The 25,803-nt window shown below is 49.1% G+C and overlaps 1 protein-coding gene across 8 annotated transcripts in view; it reads right to left on the bottom strand.

Annotated features, from left to right (window-relative positions):
• UBASH3A (ubiquitin associated and SH3 domain containing A) overlaps positions 1 to 25,803 on the bottom strand; it is a 44,892-nt gene that overhangs the window by 14,159 nt on the left and 4,930 nt on the right. For all 8 annotated transcript variants that reach the window (XR_004052652.1, XM_030914662.1, XM_030914665.1 and 5 more), the window contains 5 exons: positions 25,005 to 25,191; positions 21,618 to 21,816; positions 18,227 to 18,396; positions 15,926 to 16,134; positions 4,732 to 4,855 (listed from right to left, as the gene is read on the bottom strand). Coding sequence is in view for 7 of the 8 variants with exons in the window: in XM_030914662.1 (XP_030770522.1) it covers positions 4,732 to 4,855; positions 15,926 to 16,134; positions 18,227 to 18,396; positions 21,618 to 21,816; positions 25,005 to 25,191 (889 nt within the window). In the remaining variant the exon portion in view is untranslated. The remainder of the gene's footprint in view (positions 1 to 4,731; positions 4,856 to 15,925; positions 16,135 to 18,226; positions 18,397 to 21,617; positions 21,817 to 25,004; positions 25,192 to 25,803) is intronic.

The raw sequence follows: 25,803 nt of genomic DNA, 5'->3' as shown, positions 1-25,803 counted from the left end.
ACAGTATTTTATAGTTAATTTATTTCTTCTTGGCATGAGACTGGCTTTGGTGGTGGCCAGCAGCTTCGAGCCGGGGACAGCAGCTCTCTGGCACCTTCTTCCCTGGCCTCAGGCAGCCCCAGGATGGCCTTAGAGCCTCACAGTCACACAGCTTATGCCCGCCCTGTTTCTGGGAAGCCTGTGCTTTGGGGAAATAGCCCAAGGGTCATGCTTGGGGCAGTGAGGCCGGCTATCCTTTGGGAGGGGCCTCCTCTGTGTGGGATGGTGTTGGGGGGGCTCTGCCTTCAGGGGGCTGGGCCATCCTTCTCCCCATGCTGTGCAGGGCTGATCAAGTGGAGGTGCTAGCCTTGAGAGGAACCCACTGTAAATGAGATGGAGAGAGTGAATGAGAGCTGAGGATGGTCCCCTGGGACCAGAGAGCAGACTTGTAGGGGCCAAGCCAGCTAGAGGCCACCAGGACAGCTGCGTGGAGCGTAAGCCTTATACCAGGACCCTGGAGGGAGACACCAGTCTTGGCTGCTTCCCTGGAGGGCACTATTGTGCCAGCTGACATTGGCCCCACACCTACATTCCCAGCCCCAGAGCCAGGCCCAGGCTATCCAGGGGGGTCCATTTCAGAGCAAGAGGTGGGGACCCCTGCAGCAACACAGGCCCAGTGGTGCTGCCCTCTGGCACCCAGGCCTTGTGCCTCAGCCTCCCTGTGACACGGCACCACAGGAGGGAGCGTGTCACATGCTGGAACATGAAGCTGCAGTGCACAGCACCCCTGCTTTAGGGAGCTGCAGGTCCTCCTGGGCCAAGAGATGAACATGGAAAGATGAGTCATCGACAGAGACGGTGGGGGCAGAGCGCACAGGGCCTGCCACGCGAGGTGGGCTGCAAGGCCTTCTGGGGACCAAGTCCTACCTGGAGCCGAGGCAACCAGGGAGGGACAGGGTAGGGAGGACCCCTGGGCAGGAGGCAGCTCAGACAGGCACTATCCCTGCCCTGCTCCCTCTTGGCCACACAGCTCTCTCTAGGCTAAAATGACAGGGCGGCTCTTGTGTGTGTTTTCCTACTGAGCAGGGTAAGGAAGAGAGGTGAGGAGAGGTGAGCCTTGTCCGTGTAAACCTCATACATGAGCCCCAGCATCGCCCTGATTCCCCCCAAATCCTAGAGAGGAAAACGCAAATGCCTTTAACATCCAAACACCCTCAGGGAGGAAGGGACTCATTTTCCACCTGGCCAGTGCAGCTGATCATCCTGTCTGGACTTGCTTCTGTGAACAGTGATCTAGTCTCAAGGGTCTGCACTAACTGGCCACTGGCTCTGGCAAGAGTGGTCCCCAGTGGTGTCCCTGCACCTTGGGAAGTGATTGAAAACTACTGGGAATGAAAGGACACCGGAAGCAAGGTGGGGGCCAATTTCACCTGCCTTGCAAGCGTTCTTGGGGTCAGCACCACGGGCAGCTCCTGCCAGATCTTGTGGATGCCTCGTGAAGTCCACACTGGCCTGGACGATGCAGAATTTCCAGCTGCTGAAATTTATCGGGACCAGACGGTTCTTGATGGCCCTGACTACATTTGGTAGGTGCATAAACTGTGGGACTGGTGAGCCGGTGAGAATGTTTGCAGTTGCCATGCAAACACTTTCTTAGGGTCACGGGGCTGAGTCTTCACAACGGATAGATAGTAAGGCCAAGTGAATAGTGTTGTTTTCCCTTATTGGAGAACTTCAGATGTTTGTTTGGGGATAGAAACACTCATCTCCTGGGGAAGAGCTTCAGGGGAAGGTTTGTCTTGCTGTCTTGCAATTGTGAAGTGTGGCTATGCAGAGGTTGCCTCCACTGACACCAAGAGGCAGCACCCACTCCCCCCATCCCAGATGAATATTAAAACATCCTAGTCCATTATCCCGTAGAGAGTTGATCTGCACGTAGGTTGCAAAGCACGCATGTGCTTGGAACCTCATTCTGCCCAGTAACAAAGTCCCCGAAGTTTTGGATTTGGGGTATTTTCTTCCTGGAAGAGCTCAGAGCATTTTAAATGCTCTTCTGTGGCGCTTTGTCACAGGAATATGATGATAAAGCAAAAGAAAGGCCTGTGGGGAGTGGAATGGACTGACCCCTGGGACCTGTGGAATGAGGCAGGGCTGCATACATTCTCTAGATGGAAGGTACTGCATTGGTGTCCTGGGGCTGCCGTAACAGGCTGGGTGGTGCAAAGCAACAGACATTTATTCTCTCATAGCTCTGGAGGCTGGAAGTCCAAAGTCAGGGTGTTGGCAGGGCTGTGCTCTCTCTGAGGTTCTGGGGGAGAATTTATTCTTTGCCTCTTCCAGCTCCTGGTGGCCCCAGGCATTCCTTGGCTTGTGGCCGCATTGCTCCAGTCTCTGCCTCTGTGGCTGCATGGCCTTCTCTGCTGCTGTATCAGATTCCCTCTGCTTTTCTCTCATCAGCACACTCGTGATGGGGTTCAGGGCCCTCCTGGATAACCCAGGATCATTTCCCCATTTCAAGACCCTCCACTCAATCCCATCTGCAGAAGGTCTCTTTCCTAATAAGGTCACACGCACAGGTTCCCGGGCTTAGGGCGTCATCTCTGGGGCCATGATTCTGCCTCCTGCAGGTGCATTCTACCAGACCTGCAGCCAGTTGTCTTTTCTTATTATAGAGAAGGGATGAAATCCCTATAGAGAAGGCCACGTGAGGGGGGCCATTTCACAGGCAGACACATGTTCTGTTTTCACCCATTGAAAGCACAGTTTAGACACAGACTGAGCTACAAGCGGAGACATCCATTCCAGGCTCTTCCCCTCCTTCAATCCGGAAAGCAGGCCACAGCCCCGGGCAGTCTCGGCTCTCCCAAGTCTGGGCCTTTCTCACATGGTGAACACTGATTGCCATTTCACACACACCCAGCTTCAGAGACACATTCTTCATTTCTCAAGAAAAGGCCTCCTCACCTAGCCACCAAGGCAGCAAAGACCTGCCAAGGCCACTTAGCTTTGGCCTGATTTGCACCAGCTGCCAGGAGGCGCCAATGGCGACAGGGACGCTGCGTGTGGGTTGACTGTTCAGCTTCCACAGAAGGAATTTTCTCTCCCACAGTCCTGGAGGCTGGAAGTCAGAGATGACGGCGTTGCCAGGGCTGGTTCCTCTTGAGGACTCTCTCTGGGGCTTGCAGGTGGCGTCCCCTCCCTGTGTCCTCACAGGCTCATTCCTCTGTGTGTGTCTGTTTCCTCATTCCTTCTTCTTATAAGAGCAGCGGTCAGACTGGATCAGATTGCATCATCTGTGTTGCCTCATTTAACCTTAAATACCTCTTTAAAGGCCTTGTCTACAAATACAATCACATTGAGTGGACTGGGGGTAAGCACTTCGAGATAGGAATTTCGGAGGTACACAATTCAATCCTTAACAGAGGGTGAGCGTTGACCTTAAAGAGAGCCAGTGACAAGTCCCGGCAGGGCCTTCCTGTGGTTGTTCTGGAGATTTATGGACCAGGCACCAGGCTGGGCCCTGGGGACTAGGGAATAAACCAGGCTCCTGCGACTCCACCCTCTGGGCACAACAGTCTCTCTGTACCAGGGGCTTGGCCGTGGTGGGCACTGGATGGCCCATCTCATGTAATCCTGCCAACAATCTGATGGGAGGGTCTAACCACCCATCTGATGTGAGGGTCTCCCACACAGAAGGAGTCTGTGTGCTCTCTGACAAGCTTCCTAGCCTTCATGAGCCCCAGTTTTTAGATCTGTAAAATGGGTAGGGGGCAGGAACAGCGCCTCCTGTGTCGACTGGGCATAGCAGGGATGAGAGATCCTAAAGTAATGTGTGCAGCACACGGCAGGTCACAGGCGGGCGAATTTGGGAGCAACAAGGACAGAGAGGCACTGGGTAGCAGGGATGAGAGATCCTAAAGTAACATGTGTGGCACATGGCAGGGCACAGGTGGGCGAATTTGGGAACAAGGACAGAGAGGCACTGGGTAGCAGGGATGAGAGATCCTAGAGTAACGTGTGCAGCACATGGCAGAGCACAGGTGGGCGAATTTGGGAACAACAAGGACAGAGAGGCATTTCCACCACTGTGGCAACCGGACAAAAGCCAGCAGCAGGTGCAGCCCCTGGAAAGTGAAGCTTCAGATCTTCAGGGATCACGGATGCGATGTCACTTGTTTGCCTTCAGGGAGGGGCTGCCTGCTCCTTGGTGTCCCTGCCTGGCGCCTGTACTCCTGCATGTGCCCCGTGAGGGTGGCCGGCTCGGGGTGCCCTGCTGTGTCCTGGACCCTGGCCTGAGTCTGCTGAACCCCCAGGTTATGCAGAGTTTTGCCTCAAAAGATGAGGGGCCAAAGCATCGGGGCAGGTGACATCTTGGGGGCCGCTTGGCTCATGAATGAGGGAATGGGGTGAGAACTTGGGATTCTGGGCAGCGCTGTGTCCCTGCCTCTTCTGTGCCCCGTGTCCTGGTGCCATGACTGAAGCTGCCTTGAGAGCTCGAAGGTGGGGCACTCTGCTATGGAGGGGTGGCTCCCTGTCTGCCCAGAGCAGACAGACCAAGGCAGGAGCCCCTGGCACCTCAGCACCGGTGGGAGGCTCCCTTGCTGACATACACCTGGGTCTGTGCTCTAGGGCAGCAGGGAGGATGTGTCTGTGGAACAGAAGCTACACCCAGGAAGCTGCATCCACCATGAAGTTAATACAAGTGTGGTTTTGCTTAGTTTACTTAAAAGAAAAAAGGGAATGTTTTATTACCTGCAAGGCCTGTAAGCTGCTAAGACTCCTTGCCGTTTGTGGAAGAAATTCCCCATTGCATCTGCTGCTGGCTTCACTGTCCTTTCTGGAGTTCAGGTCCGTGGCTAGACTGAAGGTGTACATCCTGCGGGGGAAGGAAAGCACAGTTTGAACAGAGGTGAGACCGTGTTGTTGCCATGAAGACCCAGCATCTGGTCATGTATGTACTTGAGAATGCCCGGGACAACCTCAGCAGAAAGGTTCCCATGAGCACAGAATGAAGTAGCGTGTGCGAAGTGCTCAGGCTCCAGGAAGTGTGGATGATGTAGTGGTTTTATTACAACGATCACCATCTATGATGGATAATTTTACGTGTCAATGTGGCTAGGCCACAGTACCCAGGTATTGGGTCAAATGTTATTTTGGATGTCACTGTGAAGGTTTTTAGAATGAGATTAACATTTGAGTCACTATGCTGAGTAAAGCAGACCACCCTCTAGATGATGGAGCTGTTGGACTCCATGGTGCTGGCTCTATCTTGTTAAACTGCTAAAAGTCCTTATTAAAAACATTTAAAGCTTTTAAAATCAGAAAATGGTCCTTGAATGACTCGACACATCACTGTGGGTGGGTCTCATCCAACCAGGTGAAGGCCGTAAGAGAAAACAAACTGGGGGAACATGAGGAAGGGGAACTCCTGCCTCCAGACCACCTTTGGACTAGAGCTGTAACCTCAGTGCTTCCCAGGGTCTCCCATCTGCCAGCCTGCCCTGCAAACTGTGGACTTGCCAGGCCCACAGTCTTGAACCTTCAACTAGATCTCTCTCTCTCAGTCACTCTCTGTCTCTCTGTCTTTGTCTCTGTCTCTGGGGAACCCTGACTAGTACACCATCCCCTTTGATCCACTTTCTAACACAGTCAGAGGTGTACAGATGGATGTAGCTGGGATTCAGGAATGAACGAGCAGTGAACAGCCACATTGAAGAGCTCTGCTCACATCTGGAGGGAAGAAGATGCATTTAGTGGAAGGAGTTGCAGGCAATGAGGAAATTGCTGTGTTCCAACGAATCGAGAAACGTGGCATGGGGTGGACAGGTACTCGGGTGCTTGGGGACCACTGAGGGGAAAGATGCCAGCAAGTAGCAGCAGTGAGAACTCCAGGCTCTGGAATAGGAAGGGGGTGATGGTGGGGTCCCCAAAATGAATGTGTCTGGAAGAAACAGGCAGGGCAGTCAGAGGAAGATGGTGAGAATGAGAAACAGACCCAATGGCCACGGAAATCCTCCTTGGAACAGCAAATGATCGATTTCCCCCAGGGGGAATTCATTCCACAAAAGGAAAGATCTTTGAAAACTCTATTTAAAAATTATACACGACCACAGTCCAGTGGCTACGCAGGCATTTCTCAGCAGGAGCTCTGCGGGATTTCTCTGGGTTGAATTAGGCATAAAACGTCCTTTGCCGGCCCAACATTTTCTACTAACATTGTGCTCTTGCTTTCAGCGAATGCTAGCATTTTAAATTCCCAATTCCATTGGGAAAATTCAGGATACTTTGTTTCTTATGGTTGTTCGAATGTGGAAAATACAACACATTTAAAAAGATGAAACAATATCTGCAATCCTTCAGCTCAGTTAACCATAAAATCTAACCCCATTTCCCTCATCTGCCCACATTTGGGAATGCTGCCCTTATGACTTTTGAATTTGAACCGCTTTTTCAGGAAGACAAATTGTAGTCTAGTAGAAGGTGAGGGGAAATGGTGCCTCATTGGTTTAAAATTCTGTTTTATTTTTTTAAAGACAGGGTCTCACTGTTGCTGAGGCTGGAGTGCAGCGACATGATCCTGGGTCACTGCAGACTCGACCTCCCAGGCTCAAGTGATCCTCCCACCTCTGCCTCCCAAGTAACTGCTACAGGCATGCACCACCACGCCCCACTAATTTACTTTTAGTTTTTATTTTGTAGAGACAGGGTCTCGCTATGTTGCCTAGGCTGGTCTCCAACTCCTGGGCTTAAGGGATCCTTCTTTCTAGCTTGGCCTTTCAAAGTACTGGGACTACAGGCATGAGCCACTGTGCCTGGCCAGGCCTCCTTTTTTTGTGCAGTCTTTTATTACTAATGAACAGGAACTCCTTCCCCCATTTATTTCTCTCCTGTTCATGTTCTTTGGCCATTTCTTCTCTCAAAGCCTCAGTGTTTTCCTCAGCAAGTTTGAATGTAGTCTTTGTAGAGGAAGAGTCCAGGAGACAGTGTCTTGGTCCGTAAGTGAAAAAGGCAGGCATAAGTCACCTGGGTGCCAAAAATGTCCAAGGGCTAGCAGCATCCAGGGACCCCAGGTCACTGTTGGAGGGACGGGGGCTGGGGCAGGTAATCGGCTCAAGTGGATGACCCACTGGGGACCGTCAACTTTATAAATATCTTCTGAAAAGCACTGTTGTCAGCTTGCTCTTTACAGCGTAGGGTTTAACCTGCAGAGGTCTTTAAGTTTAAGCATTTAACAATCGCTATTAAAGACAGGCCTGCTAAGTCTCACTTTAAGATCCCTTCCACTGCTTCTGAGCCTTCAAAACTCTCCCCAGTCCAGAAATCAGAAATGCATTCATTTAAACAGTTATTTTTATTTTTTATTTTTTGAGATTGAGTCTCGCTCTGTCCCCCAGGCTGGAGTGCAGTGGCATGATCTTGGCTCACTGCAAGCTCTGCCTCCCCGGTTCACGTCATTCTCCTGCCTCAGCCTCCCGAGTAGCTGGGATTACCAGCACCCGCCACCACGCCCGGCTAATTTTTTGTATTTTTAGTAGAGATGGGGTTTCACCGTGTTAGCCAGGATGGTCTCGATCTCCTGACCTCGTCATCCGCCCGTCTCGGCCTCTCAAAGTGCTGGGATTACAGGCGTGAGCCACTGCGCCCGGTCTAAGCAGTTCTATTTTTAACATGTTTTTCTGTTTCTATTTACTCCTTGTCTCTGCCAGGAATTGATTTCAGTGTACAATGTGAGGGGATATGAAATACTGTCTATTTAATTAATTTTTTTTTTTTTTGAGACGGTGTCTCACTCTGTCACCCAGGCTGGAGTGCAGTGGCTTGATCTCAGTTCACTGCAACCTCCGCCTCCCAGGTTTAAGTAATTCTTAAGCCTCAGCCTCCAAGTAGCTGGAACTACAGGTGCACACCACCGCGTCTGGCTAATTTTTTATATTTTTAGTAGAGATGGAGTCTCGCCATGTTGGCCAGGCTGGCCTCAAACTCCTCACCTCAGGTGATCCACCCACCTCAGCCTCCCAAAGTGCTGGGATTACGGGCATGAGCCACCACGTACGGCCAGTACTGTCTATTTCTTACCTATTTCTGTCCCTATCTCTGATGCACCCTTTGTCAGATGCGACCTCTCCAGGACACTAGACTTGCTCCTCTGATCTCTATCTTGTCCCTCTGATCTGTTTTTTAACCTCCTTTAAGCCAGGACCATATTGTAGATTCATAAACTATTTTTAACATCTGGTTGGGTAAATAACTCATTTTTATTTTTCAAAGTTTTCTCTCAGCTCTTCTCTCCTGTTTATTCTTCCAGATAAACTTTTCATGCATTTGGTGACGTTCCAACCAACGGTCCCTTTGAGACTGAGCCTGGAATTTCATTAAACCTGGAAATGACTATGGGAGGAATTGACACACGGCCGCAGTTGACTGTTCTCAGCCATGCACAGGGCGTGTTTCTATTGATCCAGCCCATTTGCAAATGTTTGCATTTCTCCCATAGAGGTCTTAAGTCCCCACATTCTCATAAAACCAGCAGTAGCTCCCGCGCCTCCACCAAGACCCGTCCAGAGCCAGGAAGGGCATCTTTTCTTTTGCATCTCAGCACCTGCCCTGCACTCCTCTGAACGTGCACCCTGGACCACCCATCCCCTGCATGGCATCTTGATTTAGTTCATGTGTTTCTTGAATCATCTGCACGTTGCACCTGATCTTCTCACACTATTGCCTGCCCTGTCTCCATCTATAAACTGTGGCAGGTCCAGGCCAATTTACTTTGCATCTTCTCAAGCTGTCAGATGCCAATAGTTAGGAAATGTACACTTGAGTTGATCCTAAGTAGACCAAGAATATAGATAGTCTCATTGGAACAATGGAGCGTTTCCTCTTCAAATTAACATGCTCAGAGCAGCAGGCCCAATTCATAGCCCCACATTAGCACAGGAAATGTTGGTTGGTTTCCCCTTCCTGAGGACAAGGCGAGGGCACCCACACCCTCCCTGCGGCTCGCTCTGCAGACGGTAGGGCTTTGCTATCAACTGATGACATCTGTGAGGTTTACAGAGAGAAATAGAGTGTATTTTGCTGGTCTTTCAAATGAAATATGATCAAGATTATGCTGTGAACATGGGTGACGGGAGGAGAAAGAAAAGAGCTTAGCATTTTCACATTTCCATTTTTCTCTTTAACTTAAGAGTCTCTTGATCTCTTGATGATCACTTACACCATGAAACAGACGTGTTTGAATTCTCCCTGTTTTTTTTTTTTTTTCTTTTTTCTTTTTTTTTTTTTTGAGACAGAGTCTTACTCTGTTGCTGAGGCTGGAGTGTAGTGGCACTGTGTCGGCTCATGGCAACCTCCGTCTCCTGGGTTCAAGCAGTTCTCCTGCCTCAGCCTCCCGAGTAGCTGGGATTACAGGCGTCCACCACCAAGCCCGGCTAGTTTTTTAAAAAAATATTTTTAGTAGAGACGGGGTTTCACCATGTTGGCCAGGCTGGTCTTGAACTCCTGACCTCAGGTGATTCACCCGCCTCTGTCCGGTTCTTAAAAGGACACAGTTGCCGTCTGGGGGCTGCATCACTAGGTTCCTGTGTTCATTTCCTGGGGCGGCCATAACAAAGTCCCACAGTGGCTTCAACGACAGCCACAGATGCTCTGATAGTCCTGGAGGCTGTGAGTCTGAGGTCAAGCTATCATTGAGGCTGGTTCCTCTTGAGGCCTCTCTCCTTGGCTTGTGGACAGGCATCTTCTCCTCGTGTCTTCACAGGCTGTCTCTCTGTGTGTGTCTGTGTCCTCATTTCTTCTTATAAGGACACTGGTCATATTGGATCAGGGCCCATTCTAATGCCCTCGTTTGAACTTAATCACCTCTTTAAAGACCCTGTCTCCAAATAAGGTAACATTCTGAAGTATTGGGGGTCAGGACCTCCACATATGGATGTTGGCAGGATGCAATTTAGCCCTTAATTGTACCTTTCTTATGTCCGAGATACTTGCTGTAAACTTGCTGTGAGGTTTTTGAAGTAATCCTGCTGTGTCTGTCTTCAGTTTCGGGAATGTCCTCATCTTGATTGGGGGATGGCACTTATTCTCCTGAGCCCTCGCACTCAAGCCTCCCTGTTCTCTGTCCTACAGGGGCGCGCCCTCTGCTTTTCTGTACAGAGGATTGGAAGCTGCGGTGGTTTGGGAATACGGTCCTCCATCACCAGTCTCTCCAGGCCACCTCTGATCTTCAAAGCAACGGACAAACATCATAGTGTGAGTTTGCAGTAGGTAAGTCCAAAGAATCCCAGCACCATCCGGCAAGGAGGTTGGGGTCATTATGGTGGTGATGGGTGACTGATGTGTTAATTGACAGGTACTACACATTGGAGCTGCAGACTCGTACCTGGAAAGGTGCCCTCTTTGGTGAGGAGGGGGATTCCTGCTGGTGCACCTGCAGGTCTGTTTCCAGGCACTGTAACGCCAGCGGTTCTGCTGCTTGGATCGCGCAAGTGTGAGTCCTGATCAGGAAGTATTTATTAAACATCTGCACAGCTCTCTGTCCATCCATGGGTCAGTTGGCCTCTGGATGTTACCGTTTGACCACATTTTCCACTAATGAATACAGGAGTGATGTGTGGAGACATTCAAGGATAATTTTCTGATTTTGAAAGCTTTAGATGTTTAATAAGGACTTTTAGCAGTTTGAAAAGATTTAGCCAATAGCTCCCATCATCTGCCTCACTGGCCCATAAGCACAGGCCACAGCTTGTCAGGGTGTCTTGCTGCTCCTCCAGCCACGATGAGGGTGCTTCCAAAGCAGGACCAATCGGACACCCCACAGCACCTAGCCCAGTGCTTATTTCTCTTTCTTTTCACTGCAGTTTTCATTAATACATTCCAGCATAAAAGCCAGAATGGTTATGTTGATAGGCAGGTGTCTAATATATTCACTGTGAGATGAAAAGTATCATAGCAGCTGACTCATCTTCTGCAGAGTCTTTGTGGTTCCTCTGTGATGGTGAAACTCTCCCATCCTGGGCAGACAGCGAAGGACATGCTGAATGATGCAGGGCCACAGGGGAGCCCCAACCTTCCTGAAATTTAGATGGTTAGTTAGGGTACAGCCAGCATCTCCTCTCTATTCCTTAAACTGTGGATTGGATCGGGTGATGAACTGAGCTTGCAAGAAAGTAAGAACTCCCTTGATTGTACATCACTTGGCCTCCTGGGCCTGAGTCTTCTCAGCTCTCCAGCAGGGGAGTTGCCTTAGGTTATCTCTACAATCCCTTGTGGCACCCACATCCTGTGATTTTGATGTGGCCCCTGGACCCATGGACATGTCTATGTCACAAAGTGTATTTCTCCTGAACTGCTGGTCTGCACACGTCTGGGATGGCCATGGTTGTTGGTTGAACGTGTGGCTGTTTTCTTATTGGATGTGGGAAAGCTCGGAGCTGGGAGCTCACAGCACACGTCGCGGTGTGGACAAACCTCAGCCCTGACTTTGTCTAGCTTTTCCACCTTTATTCTCCCTTTGACCCAGCTTTCTTATATTCTCTTCTTGAAATTTAAAATGGATTAATTTATGTTTTGAGTACGTAATGCATTTATATGCTTTATACATTTAAACATCATGAAATGGTCGTGTTTGAAAAGACTCCCTCCCATTTCTGTTCCATTCTCCTGGCTCCCACTCCCAACACCCACAGGTAACCATGATTAGAAGTTTCTAGACATTCTCCCTTCCAGGGAACCTTTAGGAATACGTATGTGTAGAAATACATATTGTGCACGTGTATTTACAGACGGTTATGTGTGTCTCCCCTTCCCCCACAAGTATATCATGCCATACACATCATTCTGCAACTTATTTTTTTCATTTATCAATAAATCTTGCATATTTTTCAAATAAATAATATAAAATTCTCCCTTTTAATTATTTTAAAGCAGCAAATATTTTATTGTATGGATGTGTCATAATTTAATTTATGGACTTAATTTTAAATTTTAATGATCTCTTCTATAGGCAGTTGAGGTCAGATTTGAAAGCCCAAGCGTGGGATTAGGTATAAGGCTGGAATCCTGTTTCCTCTGCTCACTTGCTGTGTGAACATAGGCAAGTGAGTTGATCTCTTTGTGTCTCAGTTTCATCAACTATAAAATGGAGCAGTAACAGTGCCTACTCTGGGGGTACCGGAGAAGTAAATCAGTTACGAAGGGAAATGCGTGGCACAGAGTCAGGCACAGGAGGTGATGTTAGTGTGCAAAGCTCTCTTAAGCTGCCTTAAAATAGATTTAAGTGGATTAGAAGTCAACACATCAATAAATAAAGACATGTAACTACGGCTGCATTTTTCATCCCATATTTGCATTTTGTGGTCCTAAGTTCTTATTCATTAGGGTAAGAAGTTAAATGGCCTCAAGAGAAGATGATATGGAATGTCATGTATGAACAGCTGTGGGGCTTTGGCTGGAATCTGCTCTCCTTCAGTGTCAAGTGGCTACTATGTTTAGTGGGGGGGGTGCCCAGGGACATAGATGCTGTCCCTGGCTCGTTATACAAATCTCAGTGTATGAATAATTAGCAAAAAGAAATATAATACCTAAAGAAATCAGCCATAGTCACCAAATCTCCTTCTGTAAATATTTCAGACAATACTTTCATTATTTTTACTACTATTTCTTGTACATTCTGATCATTTCACCAAGAGCTTCTATCAGGTGCTATGAAACCATCTTTTCTTTTTTGGGGGGTTTGGATAAAAATGACCAATAAATAATCATCTATTTCAGCTCTTCAAAATATATTCTTTCTTAATTTACTCAAAATGTTAGTCTTATTAGATATCCGTATAACCTCTGACAATTTTTAAGTAGTTTTTAATGACTATTCAAATAAAATGTCACAATTTTCATAGTTTTGCCTTATGTATGAACCTCAATAGGAAGGGTACAGAAAAGAATTCCCTAGATGGATAGATTCTGGAAATAGATGTCCACAGCAAATGTCCAGCACAGATCTGAAAATCTGTAGATTGAGTAGACACTGATACATCTGTGTTCAACTTAATGATTTATTTATTTGTCTGGGTGGTGGGGGGAACCCTAGAGAAACTGTGGAACATTTTAGGAGAGAATTAAACCAATGAGTGAAATATAAAATGGTTTTAAGACCTCCTGCTTGGAGACAGAGGGATGGCCATGATGGTGCTTTTCCAGGCTCTCTTCCCCAGCCACACAGCTCTGAAGGTGCCAGGAAGCCCTGAACCACAACATAGGGTTTTTCTGTGTATTTCTGCCCTGCTCCTCCCACTCTTATCATTCAGTTGTTCCAACCATCAGTCTTGACACCTGCAAGAGCTCTACCCCAACATGCACGCCCATGAGGCTGAGCAGTTTTTCTCTCTTTTCACCCTGTGTTCTCTGACCTCTGCCTGCTCTCTCCGTTCTCCTAACTGGAACCTGGGAGAAGAGAGTGAAAAAGCTCACAAGAGCCACCTTAGCACTTTGCAATGGCTTTATGGTGTGTGTGGCAACTTGGCCAGACTGAACGACAGTCCCTAGACTTCCTTTTTAGCACATGTCTGATCAGGGTGGGCCACCAGAGGCATTTTCATGAGAGCTGGAGGATGGAAGGGAGGGAGTAGTCATCCTAAGCATCACACACAGCCTTCCCAGCTATCCCATCAAATGCTAGTCTAGGTGCTGCTGCAAGGAGATTTTACAAATGTGACTAGAACCCCTAATCATTTGAACTTAAATTAATCAAAAGCAAGGTTATTCTGAGCAGGCCTGACTTATGCAGTTGGAGGGCATTTTTTAATAACTTAGGCTTTCCCCACACTCAGAGACTTCGCTAGCAGCTGTATCTGCAACTGCTCTCCCATCCCCCAGGTGGTCCTTCCAACTGCCCACATGTGGACAACAAGCTTCAACTTGCCCATGGGTTTTCAGCCTGAGTAGGATTCCCCCTTCCTGCCTGTCTGTCCTTGCTTAGCTAGCCGTAGTAATTCCACAAGACAATTCATTGTAGTAAATCCATATAGATGTGTGTGTATATATATGCCTTTCCATATATATATGTGTGTGTGATACATGTGTATATAATATAAAATATTCTGTATGTACAGTCAGCCCTTTGTATCTGGAGGTTCTGCATTTGTGGATTCAACCAACTGCAGGCCAAAAATATTCAAAAAACTAATCAATAAAAAATAGCAATACAACAATTTAAAAATACAAATAAAAACAATACTGTATAACATCTATTTGCATAGCATTTACACTGTATTATGTATCATAAGTAATCTAGAGATGATTTAAAGGATCCAGGGTGATGTGTATAAGTTGCATGTAAATACTACAGCGTTTTCTATCAGGGACTTGAGAACATGAGGATTTGGGTATCTGTGGGGGTCCTGGAGCCAATCCCTTGCTACCTGCAAGGGACAACTGTACATATATTTGTATGTATTATATATTGTATGAAAGTGATTGGTTCTGCATCTCTGGTTAAACTTTTACTAAATTTGGTGTCAGGAATGGGGTGCTGTTCTAACAAACAGAGGATGCTCTTCAACTTCAGATGGGGTTATGTTCCAACAAACCCATCATAAATTGAAAATGCGTTTAATGCACCTAACCTACTGAACATCACAGCGTGGCCTGGCTTACCTTGAACACGCTCAGCACACTTACAGTAGCCTACGACAGGGCAGAATCATCTAACACAAAGCCTATTGTACAATCAAGTGTTGAGTATCTCATGTAATTCGTTAAATGTTGGACTGAAAGTGTAGCATGGAATGACCGTATGGGCACCTGAAGTAGAGTTTCTATGGAACCCATATCACTTTCACACCATTATGAAATCCCAAGTTGAACCACTGTAAGTTGGAGACTTTCTGAACTTAAAATGTGGAAACAACTTTGGGACTTGGCAGTGAGTAGAGGCGGAGAGACTTGTGAGGAGCACGGCAGAGAAAGCCCAGATAACCATTAACAGATTGCTAGTGCAAATAGGGACGCTAAAGGTGAATCCTCAGGGGAGAACTCAGAAAGGAATATGAAACATGTTCCAGGAAATCGGAACAAGGAGGATCCTTACCATGGGCGCCAGAGAGTCTAACAAAATTGTCCATGGAAAGCAGGACTTGTAAGCGATGATGTTGGTCACCTAGCTAAGGCTATTTCCATGCAAAGTGTTAAGCGTATCACCTGGTTTCTTCATGTTATTTATAGTGAAGCGGGAGAGGAAAGAGATAAATTGAGGGAAGAACACTGAACAAAGAAGAACCGTTCTGAAAATCCTTAGCCTCACCAGATGATGCTAAAGCGCTACAATTAAGGGATTCTCCAACTGATGAAGAAGCGACTCACCAGGAGCCCTACAGCTTCAAGGAAATCACTTCCACCAACTGTGTATGCTCAGGTGAGGGCGTGAAACCTCAGCTGGGAGCCCAGCCCTGGCAGGCACCTTGATTACAGCCTTGAGACCCCGAGCTGAGGACCCAGTGAAGCTGGACTCTGACTCTCAACCCGTAAATACAATAAGATAATAATTGCACTTTGTTTTAGTGGTAATTTATTACACAGTCGTAGAAAACTAATAACACGCCCTAGGACTTTACAGTTCATACACGGAGCAGAAGAATACATAAACCCAAGCTCAGGACCTCTGAGTATAATTTATTATATTTGTGATAAGGAAGTAGTGTTTTGCAATAATTTGGGGATTACCATCTCAAACTACTCTAATGCAGAGTAATTAATTCTTTTTTGAATGTTATCATCAGAAAACCACGGATGAACCAAGATGCTTACTATATACCTGCAGGAATTATTTTGCCAGCATAGAGAATGCAATTTTACCAGTAATGGAATGGCCTAGAAGCACACTGTTTGCAGGTGGGCACTCTCACACAGTAACTCAGACAGAGATGATGGCGCTGCAGCCAGAGGCAGCACTCACCTGTGCTTAACCCACGTGTCAGACTCGCTGGCTCGATCTGTGTAGTTTTCAGGCAGGAAGCCCCGGCAGCCTGTCCGCTGTGAGATCCCAATCACCCAGCCCTCGCTGGCTTCGTCCTGCTGCGTGGGGTCCACAAAGATGTAGTCACCAGGACTTAGCGTCAACTCATCCACGTTCTGGGGTTTGTACTGGAATAGGGCTCTCAGGGTCTAGAAAAGAAGCAAGGGGTTTCACATCTCTAGCAAAGATTTACATTGGAAAACGGCAGCAGTAGGGGCCTATCACCAGCTACCTCCTGCTTTCTTCCCCTCCAATGTGTTCTGTGTCTTCAAGACGCTGTCCAAAGCTTTGTCTGGCAATACATAGCATAGAATATAATGAAATGCAGCATAGAATTCTTTGGATAGATTTAGAAATACGTTTTGGGGCCAGGCGCGGTGGCTCACGCCTGTAATCCCAACACGTTGGAAGGCCGAGGTGGGTGGATCACAAGGTCAGGAGTTTGAGACCAGCCTGGCCAATATGGTGAAACCCTGTCTCTACTAAAAATACAAAAATTAGCCAGGCATGGTGGCAGGCACCTGTAGTCCCAGCTACTTGGGAAGCTGAGGCAGGAAAACAACTTGAACCCAGGAGGCAGAGGTGGCAGTGAGCACCACTGCACTTCACCCTGGGCGACAGGGTTAGACTTCCTCTCAAAAAAAAAAAAAAAAAAATATATATATATATATATATATACATATTTTTTGGGGGGGGATCTATCCATCTAGGTACTTTTTTGTCTACAAAAGATCTGAAGGCATAAGCAGACTTTCACATCCGCCTTCCTCAGTGTGAGGTTATTGACACCTTCTCGTACAATATAGAACATGGTGGATTCATCCACATGCGCTCTCTGGGTCTGAAAGGAGCGCCGCACACTTCATTTCTAAACCCATCAATTCATGGGCAGGAAGTCCCAGAGTGAGGTTTTGCTCAAATCATTCTTGAAAGTGAATTGTGCTCACTTTGGCAGCACGTATAACTAAACTTGGAACCATACAGAGAAGATGAGCATGGCCTCTAAATGTAAAAAATAAATAAATAAAAAAGAACTAATAAGCAAAACATGTATTCATAGATCTTTACAATAGTCCTTTTCTTTCTGCCTTTTTTTTTTTTTTTTTTTTTTTTTTTTTGCCAGTCTTGCTCTGTTGCCCAGGCTGGAGTACAATGGCATGATCTCGGCTCACTGCAAGCTCCACCTCCCAGGTTCGAGTGATTCTCCTGCCTCAGCCTCCCCAATAGCTGGGATTACAGGTTCATGCCACAATGCCCGGCTAATTTTTTGTATTTTTAGTAGAGACAGGGTTTTGCCCTGTTGCCCAGGCTGGTCTTGAACACCTGACCTCAAGTGATCCACTGGCCTCGGCCTCCCAAAGTGCTGGGATTATAGGCATGAGCCACCACATCCGGCTTCCTTTTCTAATATTGCAAATGCTTCTATTTTGTTGAAAAATGTCTGTGCATCTCTAACTCATATATAAAAGAATGCTGGTTGTAAATTGCACAAGAAAGAGAATGTCTTTAGAGAAGCAATAGAAATTTTCTTTGCTACTGCCATATCTCCCTTGGAGGGCTCCAGGGAGTACATGCTTTCAGGTGAGTGGCCGTTCATTCATCTGTTTCTTTTTTTTTGAGACGTCTCGCTCTGTAGCCCAGGCTGGAGTGCAGTGGTGCCATCTCGGCTCACTGCAAGCTCCGCCTCCTGGGTTCATGCCATTCTCCTGCCTCAGACTCCTGAGTAGCTGGGACTACAGGTGCCCGTCACCACGCCCAGCTAATTTTTTTTTTTTTTTTTTTTTGAGACGGAGTCTCGCTCTGTTGTCCAGGCTGGGGTGCAGTGGTGCGATCTCGGCTCATTGCAAGCTCCGCCTCCCGGGTTCACGCCATTCTCCTGCCTCAGCCTCCCAAGTAGCTGGGACTACAGCACCCACTACCACACCCGGCTAATTGTTTTTGTATTTTTAGTAGAGACTGGGCTTCACTGTGTTAACCGGGATGGTCTCGATCTCCTGACCTTGTGATCCACCCGCCTCAGCCTCCCAAAGTGCTGGGATTACAGGCGTGAGCCACTGCGCCCAGCCAATTTTTTGTATTTTTAGTAGAGACGGAGTTTCACCATGTTAGCCAGGATGGTCTCGATCTCCTGACCTCGTGATCCACCCGCCTTGGCCTCCCAAAGTGCTGGGATTACATGCGTGAGCCACGGTGCCCGGCCCATTCATTTGCTTCTTTTGAGCCCCTGCTCAGCTCTCTTACCTGGTAGTGCACAAAGCGCATGTCTCGGGAGTAGAGCGCAGCAGTCCACTGGCAACTGTGGCCCAGGGGGATGGCTCTGGCCAGCTGCTCCAGCGTCCTCTGGTGGTGGGGGTAGAACTTGTGGGCCAAGGTCAGATGCAGCTGCTTCGTACAAGGCTTCACGGAGCAGTCTGTGAAATCAGGGGAACACAGAGGGTGCCAGTGCACCGTTACCTAAATGCCTCCTTCCTCTGACCTCCGTGCTTCCTCAACAAGGCAAGGGCTCTCAGAACTCAGAGCTCATTCGGCCTGCTCAGAATTCACATCATAAAGGAGATGGCTGGATCCCTGCAGATTTTTCCAGGAAGTAGGAAAGAGGAGGATATGGAGATGTGGGTTCAAGGTCTTGGGGGCCTATCAGTTTTCAGGCTAGCTGCCCGAATGCACGGTTCAGATGCACAGAGTAAACGACTGCTCCATTCCTGGGCTGTGCACATTACCCAGTGGCCTGGACTTGCAGGCCCGAGCTCCAGTTCAATGGCTTTTTGTTTAATTTCAAGAAAAAACTCTTTAGGCAACAAAACTACAAACCACACAGTATCTTTAAGGTTCACCTTGTTGCGGTGAAGCAGGAAGTCCTGGGAGTGGCTGAGCCTCAGGTCTTTCTGGGTGTCTTCTGCCCCTACGGCCCTAGGCCTCCCTGGTCTGCAAGGGGCTCTCAGGTCAGTAAGCAGAGCAGCTGGCGTCACTCAAGCAGCCAGGATCTGATTTCAGTTGAGCCACAAAGTATTTTATGTCCTAGGGAGGCGGTCGGTGTCTTGACGGGAACAGCACAGACTTTGGTGTCGTATAGACCTAGTTTTAGGCCGTGCTGTGCCCCCTTTTGCAGGGCGACCTTGACCAAGCCTCTGGGCCTGGCCCAGTTTCTGCTTCAGCAGCATTCGCTGGAGGACGGCAGCGCCTGCTTGCCAAGGCTGCGGTGGGAAATCAGCCTCCTAACTTAAAGTTTCCTGCTAGAGACGCTGTGTCAGTGTACAGAGGTCCCCTGCCCCCACTCCACGGCAAGGCACTGACAAACAGGATCTGCTCATCCGCTAAAATAGGTCAAGGGTGATGCAAGTCTTTCCCTGGAGCCCCGAAGTTGGGGCCCACTGCTGTCTCCCACGTGAGAGGTGAGCCTTTAGAGGCAAATGGGAAGTTCCCACTGGTCTCTAGGAAAGCCCGAGCACTGAAGCTACGCAGCCCAGAGCGGCGTAAGTGTGTAGGTGGTGGGGAAATTCCTTTTCTGACTTTTGTTTTTAGCAGTCGGGGAAGACGGCCTTGCCATGTGAGTGAGTGTAGCCTGGTAAAGACCCACTGCCGGTTGCTGACGTCACAGTGAGTCACACCGACTTCTGAACGGGCCCCTGTGTTTCCTTCTCTCTGCGGACCTGTGCCTATGGGTTTCACTAGGGAGGGCCAAGGCAGGCAGGGTGCCTCATGCACTTGCCCCAAGAGGGACCTTGGCCACTTCAGAGCAGTGACTGGTTACTCATCACTGAGAGAGGCCTTCTACCCCCTCAGTGTCAGGCTGAGGGCATGGGCCATGGAAGGGCAGGACAGAGCCTGCTCAGGGTCAGGCCGTGGATGTGAGGTCAATGCTGGCTCCCACAGGAAGTGGAGCTGCCTAGCATGAACCCAGGCAGCGTGGAGCAGGACAGAGCTGGGTCCCAGCTCCACCAGCCTGGTTAGGGGACTAGATTGGTTTCAAACAACAGACATTTATTTTCTCCTGTGTCTGGAGACTAGAGGTTCAAAATCAAGGTGTTGGCAGGGCTGCGCTCTCCCTGAAAGCTCCCGGGAAGGGTCCTTCCTGGCTTCTTCCAGTTTCCGGTGGCCCCAGGCATCCCTCGGCTTGTGGCTACATCACTCCAGTCTCTGCCTCGGTCAGCACATGGGTGAGACAGACAGTGGACATGACTTGATTAAGGTCACGCCACTCATCCGTGTCTCTGTGCGGCCTCTACACTTACTGGGACCCACCCTAATCCTGTGTGACCTCCTCCCAACCAGTTGCATCTGCATAGACCCTATTCCCAACTGAGGTCACATTCTGAAGTTCCTGGTGGACATACATTTTTAGGGGACACCACTCCACACACCACACACAGTGACCTTGGGCAGGCACTTTACCCTTTTCAGCCTCAGTCTTTCTGTTTTTAAGATGCTGCCAGTGAGGTTCACTGGGGGAGGGCCTGGGTGTGAAAGAGCCATCATTTGATAAAGGAGACTAATCCACAAAGACCGGGGGCGACTTTCTAATTATCCAGCAGATTCGATCTCCAGACTCACAAGCTGCCATCTAAGTGGAAGCCCAGGATTCATGGATGGATTTACAGGCCAGGATCTGTGTTTCATACATGTCTGAGAACGGAGACAGACACACTCCCGGGGAGAGAAAGTGGGGAGCCCTCCCACCAACGCACTGCAGCCTCATCAGATTTTAGAGTCGGCAAATCACGGCAATACTGAGTGCCTTCTGTGTACCGGGAACTATGGTGGGATGGGCCACAGACTCAGGCAACGTTGTTCTTGAAGAGTGAGAGCCCTCATTGTTTTGTAGAGAAAGAAAAAGAGACAGAGACAGTGGACATGACTTCATTAAGGTCACGCCACTCGTCAGGGACACAGAAAAAAAATCACATCTTCTGACATCAAGTCCACAGTCCTTTCCACTAAACCCGAGTGGTAGCCTTGGTCTCCAGCCCAGGGCTGGTGTTCGGAGAGAAGGGAATTTTGATGATTCTCAATATGAGTCTACATAATCTTTCCCCGGAGAGGCCAAGGAGAGAGCACTAAGCTCATACTGAAAATACAGAAATAAGTCATGTAGGACTTGTGTGTCTCCCACTCGAGGCCGAGCGGGGGAGGCCCTGACTCCCTATGTGCCCTAGCCTCCAACCCCATCACGGTCACCCACTCAGCCTTGATGCTTGGCACACCCTTCTGGGGCACTTTCCCAGGCTGTTGGCATATAGCTAAGCATTTGAAAAACCACATAATGGGAACAAAGGTTATTCCCGCCTAAAGAGAAGACCAAAGCTGGTCTGGAAGCTTTCTAACGGCTTACATTTTTGAAGGATGTAGTGGCTCAAGAAGGGAGGCGCTAATTAAATTGTTCAGCCTCAGGTTAAGGCCATGTCCAGGCGCCTGGCTGAAAATCCAGAAGTGGGAAATGGAAGTGCCTGGGTGAGGACAGGTGCAGCCACTGAGCCTGGAAGAAAGCCCATCCAGCCATCCCATCGTTGCTGCTGGGCTCTGCTCCCCTGGAACCCACCCACAGAAATCCATGTGCCAGGAGCTTGTCCCTGCCGCACAGAGCTCACTCGCTGTGAACCCGGCCCTGTGTTTGCCACTGGTCAGGGCTGCCCACCTGCTAAGAGAGATGCTTCCGTGGCGAAGGTCATCGCGAATTCCCGGATGACGTCTGCGGGGCTGCCGTTGATGAAGAAGCCGAGGTAGCTGATGGAGGAATGGAGAGCCAGGGGCACGGCCACGGGGAAGGAGCCCAGGAGCCTGTCTCCAGCCCTCTTCAGCGCCTCGTACAGGCACTCCACCTTCTGGTCTTCACACTAAGGGGACAGAGACAGAGCCTGTGTTTCCACACCTCTCATCAGAAGTCATCTATTGATTTAATTAATAACAATCAGGCAGCAATTCAAGTGAGATTCTTTACTGTTCAAAGCACTGCAACATAGTTTATCACGTCCTGTGTGTCTGGGGTAATGGATTTGTTCTATACCTGGACCTCGGTTTTTCAAATATTTCAGGTAAGTTTCTTTGCGGAATGGAGTCTCCTTCAGGTGCCCAGGTTGGAAATCCCCTGCTCCTTGAACTGCATCCCCTCCCTCCACCGCATGTGCTTGTCACCTGCCAGACCGTTTCTGCGGTCCCATGACCCACTGCTTTGCTCAGGTCTGCATGATTTGGCTTCTGGAGGTTTCTAGAAGACTCCAAGTCTGCCCAAGCACTGCTCAGAGCCTGTAGTGAGGGGGACTCAGCTGCACTTCCAGCTGCGGGGCCGCCGTCTTGTCCACGGCCGAGCACTGAGTCAGGTTCCACAGGGGCGGCCTCTAAGGACTGAGGCTCTGCCCTGCCTCCAACCCTCTCCTCCTCTTTTGCCTTCACCAGCAGTCTCTCCCCTGTGCATCTCCTGCACTTGGAATTCTGCCTTGGGGTCTGCTCCCTGGAGGACCTGAGCCTGCACAGCCCCTGGCCCGGCCTCCCTGATGCCCTCTGTGTGGCTGTAGGACCCTCTTTCTGATGCAACTCCCACCCCTGAGGCCGCAGGCTCTCTGTCACCTGGAGAATCCCTCTCGAGGGTTCAGCCTGCCCACAGAGCCCGACAGGTGCTGGCCCGACAGCCTTGCCCATGGGGCTCCAACCCCCATCCTCCAGCCAGACACAGCCTCTCCTGGCATCTGGGCTTGGTGTTGCCCACTGCCCTGGCACGCTGCTTCCTGGGCTTGAAGACCTTCCCAGTGCCATTGGCCACATCAGACCACAGGGGAAACCCAGACACCACATCCTCCTGGCGGGAGATGGCCTGATCCCTTCTCTTCCCAGCACCGGGCTGCCCTCGGAATTTTCCATAGTGCTTCTTACACAAGCCCAAGTATGAGGCCAGAGCACAGTGTTTAATGCAGCTTCCATCTCCCTGTGGACAGGCCAGGCTGACATTCCTCCCTGTCTATTTTGTCTGCAGCCCTCAACGGCACTCAACACAAAACCACCCAGTGAACGCATGTCCATTCCTGAATCCGTCTCACATTGTGTTTCTTCGCCTCAGATATGTAATTTTCAAGAATAGTCAGGTTATAAATGTAGCTGTGATCAATATCACACTTCAGAAGATTAGTGTTTTCATTTTACAGCATCAAAGGTACACAGTGAGTCTCCGTTACACTCTTCTGGCTGTGAGGGGAGCTCCACTAACCACGGCCAGGCCGGACCCGGGGTGAGGGACTGGGAGGAGCTAACAACAGAGGGAGGTGTGTGAGTGTGTGTGTGTCTGCCTATGTCTATATGTGTGTGCGTCTGTGTGTGTCTGCATATGCGTATGTCTATGTGTGTCTGTGTGTCTGCGTATGTCTATGTGTGTGTCTGTGTGTATGCATGTGTGTATCTGTGTGCATACGTGTGTGTGTGGTGCTTATGTGTGTGTCTGTGCATGTGTATGTGTGTGTATCTAATGTGTGTCTCTGTGTGTGTCTGTGTCTCTCTGTGTGTGTCTGTGTGCATGTATCTGTGTATTCCTGTGTGTGTATATCTGTGTGTATCTGTGTGCATGTGTACCTATGTACATGTATGTGTGTCTGTGTGTGTCTGTGTATGTCTGTATCTATGTATCTATGTATATATGTGTATGTCTGTGTGTATCTGTGTATGTCTGTATGCATGTATGTGTGTATATCTGTGTGTGCCATGTGTATGTCTCTGTGTCTATCTGTGTGTGTCTGTGTGCCTATATCTGTCTGTATGCATGTATCTGTGTGTATCTGTGTGCATGTGTAAGTCTCTGTGTCAATCTGTGTGTGTCTATGTGTGTGAGCTATGTGTGTGTCTGTGTCTGTGTGTGTGTGTGTGCTTGCGCCACAGTTGACTGGGGAAGGAGCTGGGGGCCAAGGCCTACTCTAATTTCTGAGCTGTGTCACACAACTTGGGCTGCCTTGCCTTTCCCCGTTAGCTCCAGAAGGTGAGCCAGAAGGGAGTCTGCTTGTCACAAGTGCCATTGATGTCGATGTAGGGTGAAGACTCTCTCGGTTTGCCTGGGGATTTCCCAGGCTTAGTCCTGTGTTCTGGGAATCCCTGCAAGTCTCGGGCAATCTGGGGTGGTGGTTGGAGGCTTTGGAAGGCGCTGCTTCTCCTGGGACATCTTCCAGAAATCTTTTCCCTGCAGAGGTTTGCATTCCTTCTTTCCATCTAGCACCGAGGGGCCTGGTGTTGGAATGGAGGGTTCCTTGGGCCCTGATGGAATCCCTTGAAATGGGTGGAACAAATCAGTTTGCCAACAGCAGAATTGGGGCCAGGCCGTGGTAGCGGAAGTGGGTGTGCCCTTCCTCAGGCCCCTCCGGCGGAGCTGAGGAGGGCAGTGGCTGTCTGTCCCTTCCTTCTCCTTATTTTCTCCTGAGCAGCCCCCACATCCTTCTTGCTTTCCAGTGCCCCTGTGGAGCTGCCCGCTGGGCCATTTTGTGCCACCGTGGAGCTGCCCACTGGGCCATTTCTTTCTGAATCAGAAGGCTGGTCCCTGAGACAGGGAAAAGTTTTGCATTTGGGGGTAGCCAATAATCACCCGTCCTTGAGTTGACTTATCACACATTTTGGAAGGGCCAACTCTGTTTTAGGGGCTGTGCTAGTTTCTGGGGGTGCAAAGAGGAGTGACGCATCTGCCTTCCCTTGAGGGACTCAGTCTGGTGAGGGATGCAGTGCTGCCCCAGACACATGGCCCATATGATACAAAATTGCCATTAGACACCTGAACAAGAACATGGGTGGCAACTTCTTTTGCCTGGGGAGCTGGAGAAGACTCAAAAAGGGGAGAGGATAAATGAGTTGGGTTCTGAAGGATGAATAGGAGTTGACCAGGTGAAGGCAAAGAGGAAAATAAAGGGCTGCTCAGATGAAGGTGCCAGCTAATGATGCAGTTCTGGACCATCCCGTTTAAATAAGTCAACCTTGTCCCATCATGGCCTAGTTAGCATAGAAAAATGCCTCCAGCTGCGGTGATGATGAGCATCGAAGGCACACTGGGTTGACTCACCGTGAAGAAGTCACAGAGTGTCACATGTGGGAAGACCTCATGAGCTCTGTTCTTTGCACACTGGCGCTTGCTCTCTCTCCAGAACTCTTGAAGTTTTTCCAGCAGGGGCCCCGTTGGACAGAGGAAAAGGGCATACTCCTGGGGGATGGGGTCATCTAGGGAAGGGTCATTGCAATGATCATGCAGCCTGCAACAGAGAGCAAGCCGGCTTCACCCACTGTCACAACGAAAAGATTTTTCCCCTTCGAGGACACACAACAGAATGACAATGACAGCAATGCAGAATTATAGAGCACATTGAACACATCATATATGCTCATGACATAAATTAATCTCACAGCCATCCTACCGGTGGGAGGCACCTGCAGCAGGGCTGTGTGTGGCACAGACCTGGTCAGTGCCCATGCTGCTCTCAGACCCACCTTAGTCTGATTCCAAAGTCAAAGGTGGAAAAAAATGAAAGGAAGTTGACATCAAGACCCAAAACCTGGTCTTCAAATGATCTGTGGGCCCAGCATCTCTTTGATGGTGTGGGAAAATTTTGTGGAAAAACCTTATATTTGTATTTTACCTCAAACTTCAAATTACGTATAAAAACCAAAACCAAAAACCTAGACAAAATTTAGGTAGCTACTACGTTTCTTTAGATTCAGACTGTTATTTTGCTTTATTTTATTTTTGAGATGGAGCCTTGATCTGTCACCCAGGCCGGAGTGCAGTGGCACGATCTCAGCTCACTGCAACCTCCGCCTCCTGGCTTCAAGCGATTTTCCTGCCTCAGCCTCCTGAGTAGCTGGGA

Source organism: Rhinopithecus roxellana, chromosome 13, assembly GCF_007565055.1.
Source record: "Rhinopithecus roxellana isolate Shanxi Qingling chromosome 13, ASM756505v1, whole genome shotgun sequence".
In the NCBI taxonomy this organism is placed as follows: domain Eukaryota; kingdom Metazoa; phylum Chordata; class Mammalia; order Primates; family Cercopithecidae; genus Rhinopithecus; species Rhinopithecus roxellana.
This window is presented reverse-complemented; position numbering and strand designations above follow the sequence as displayed.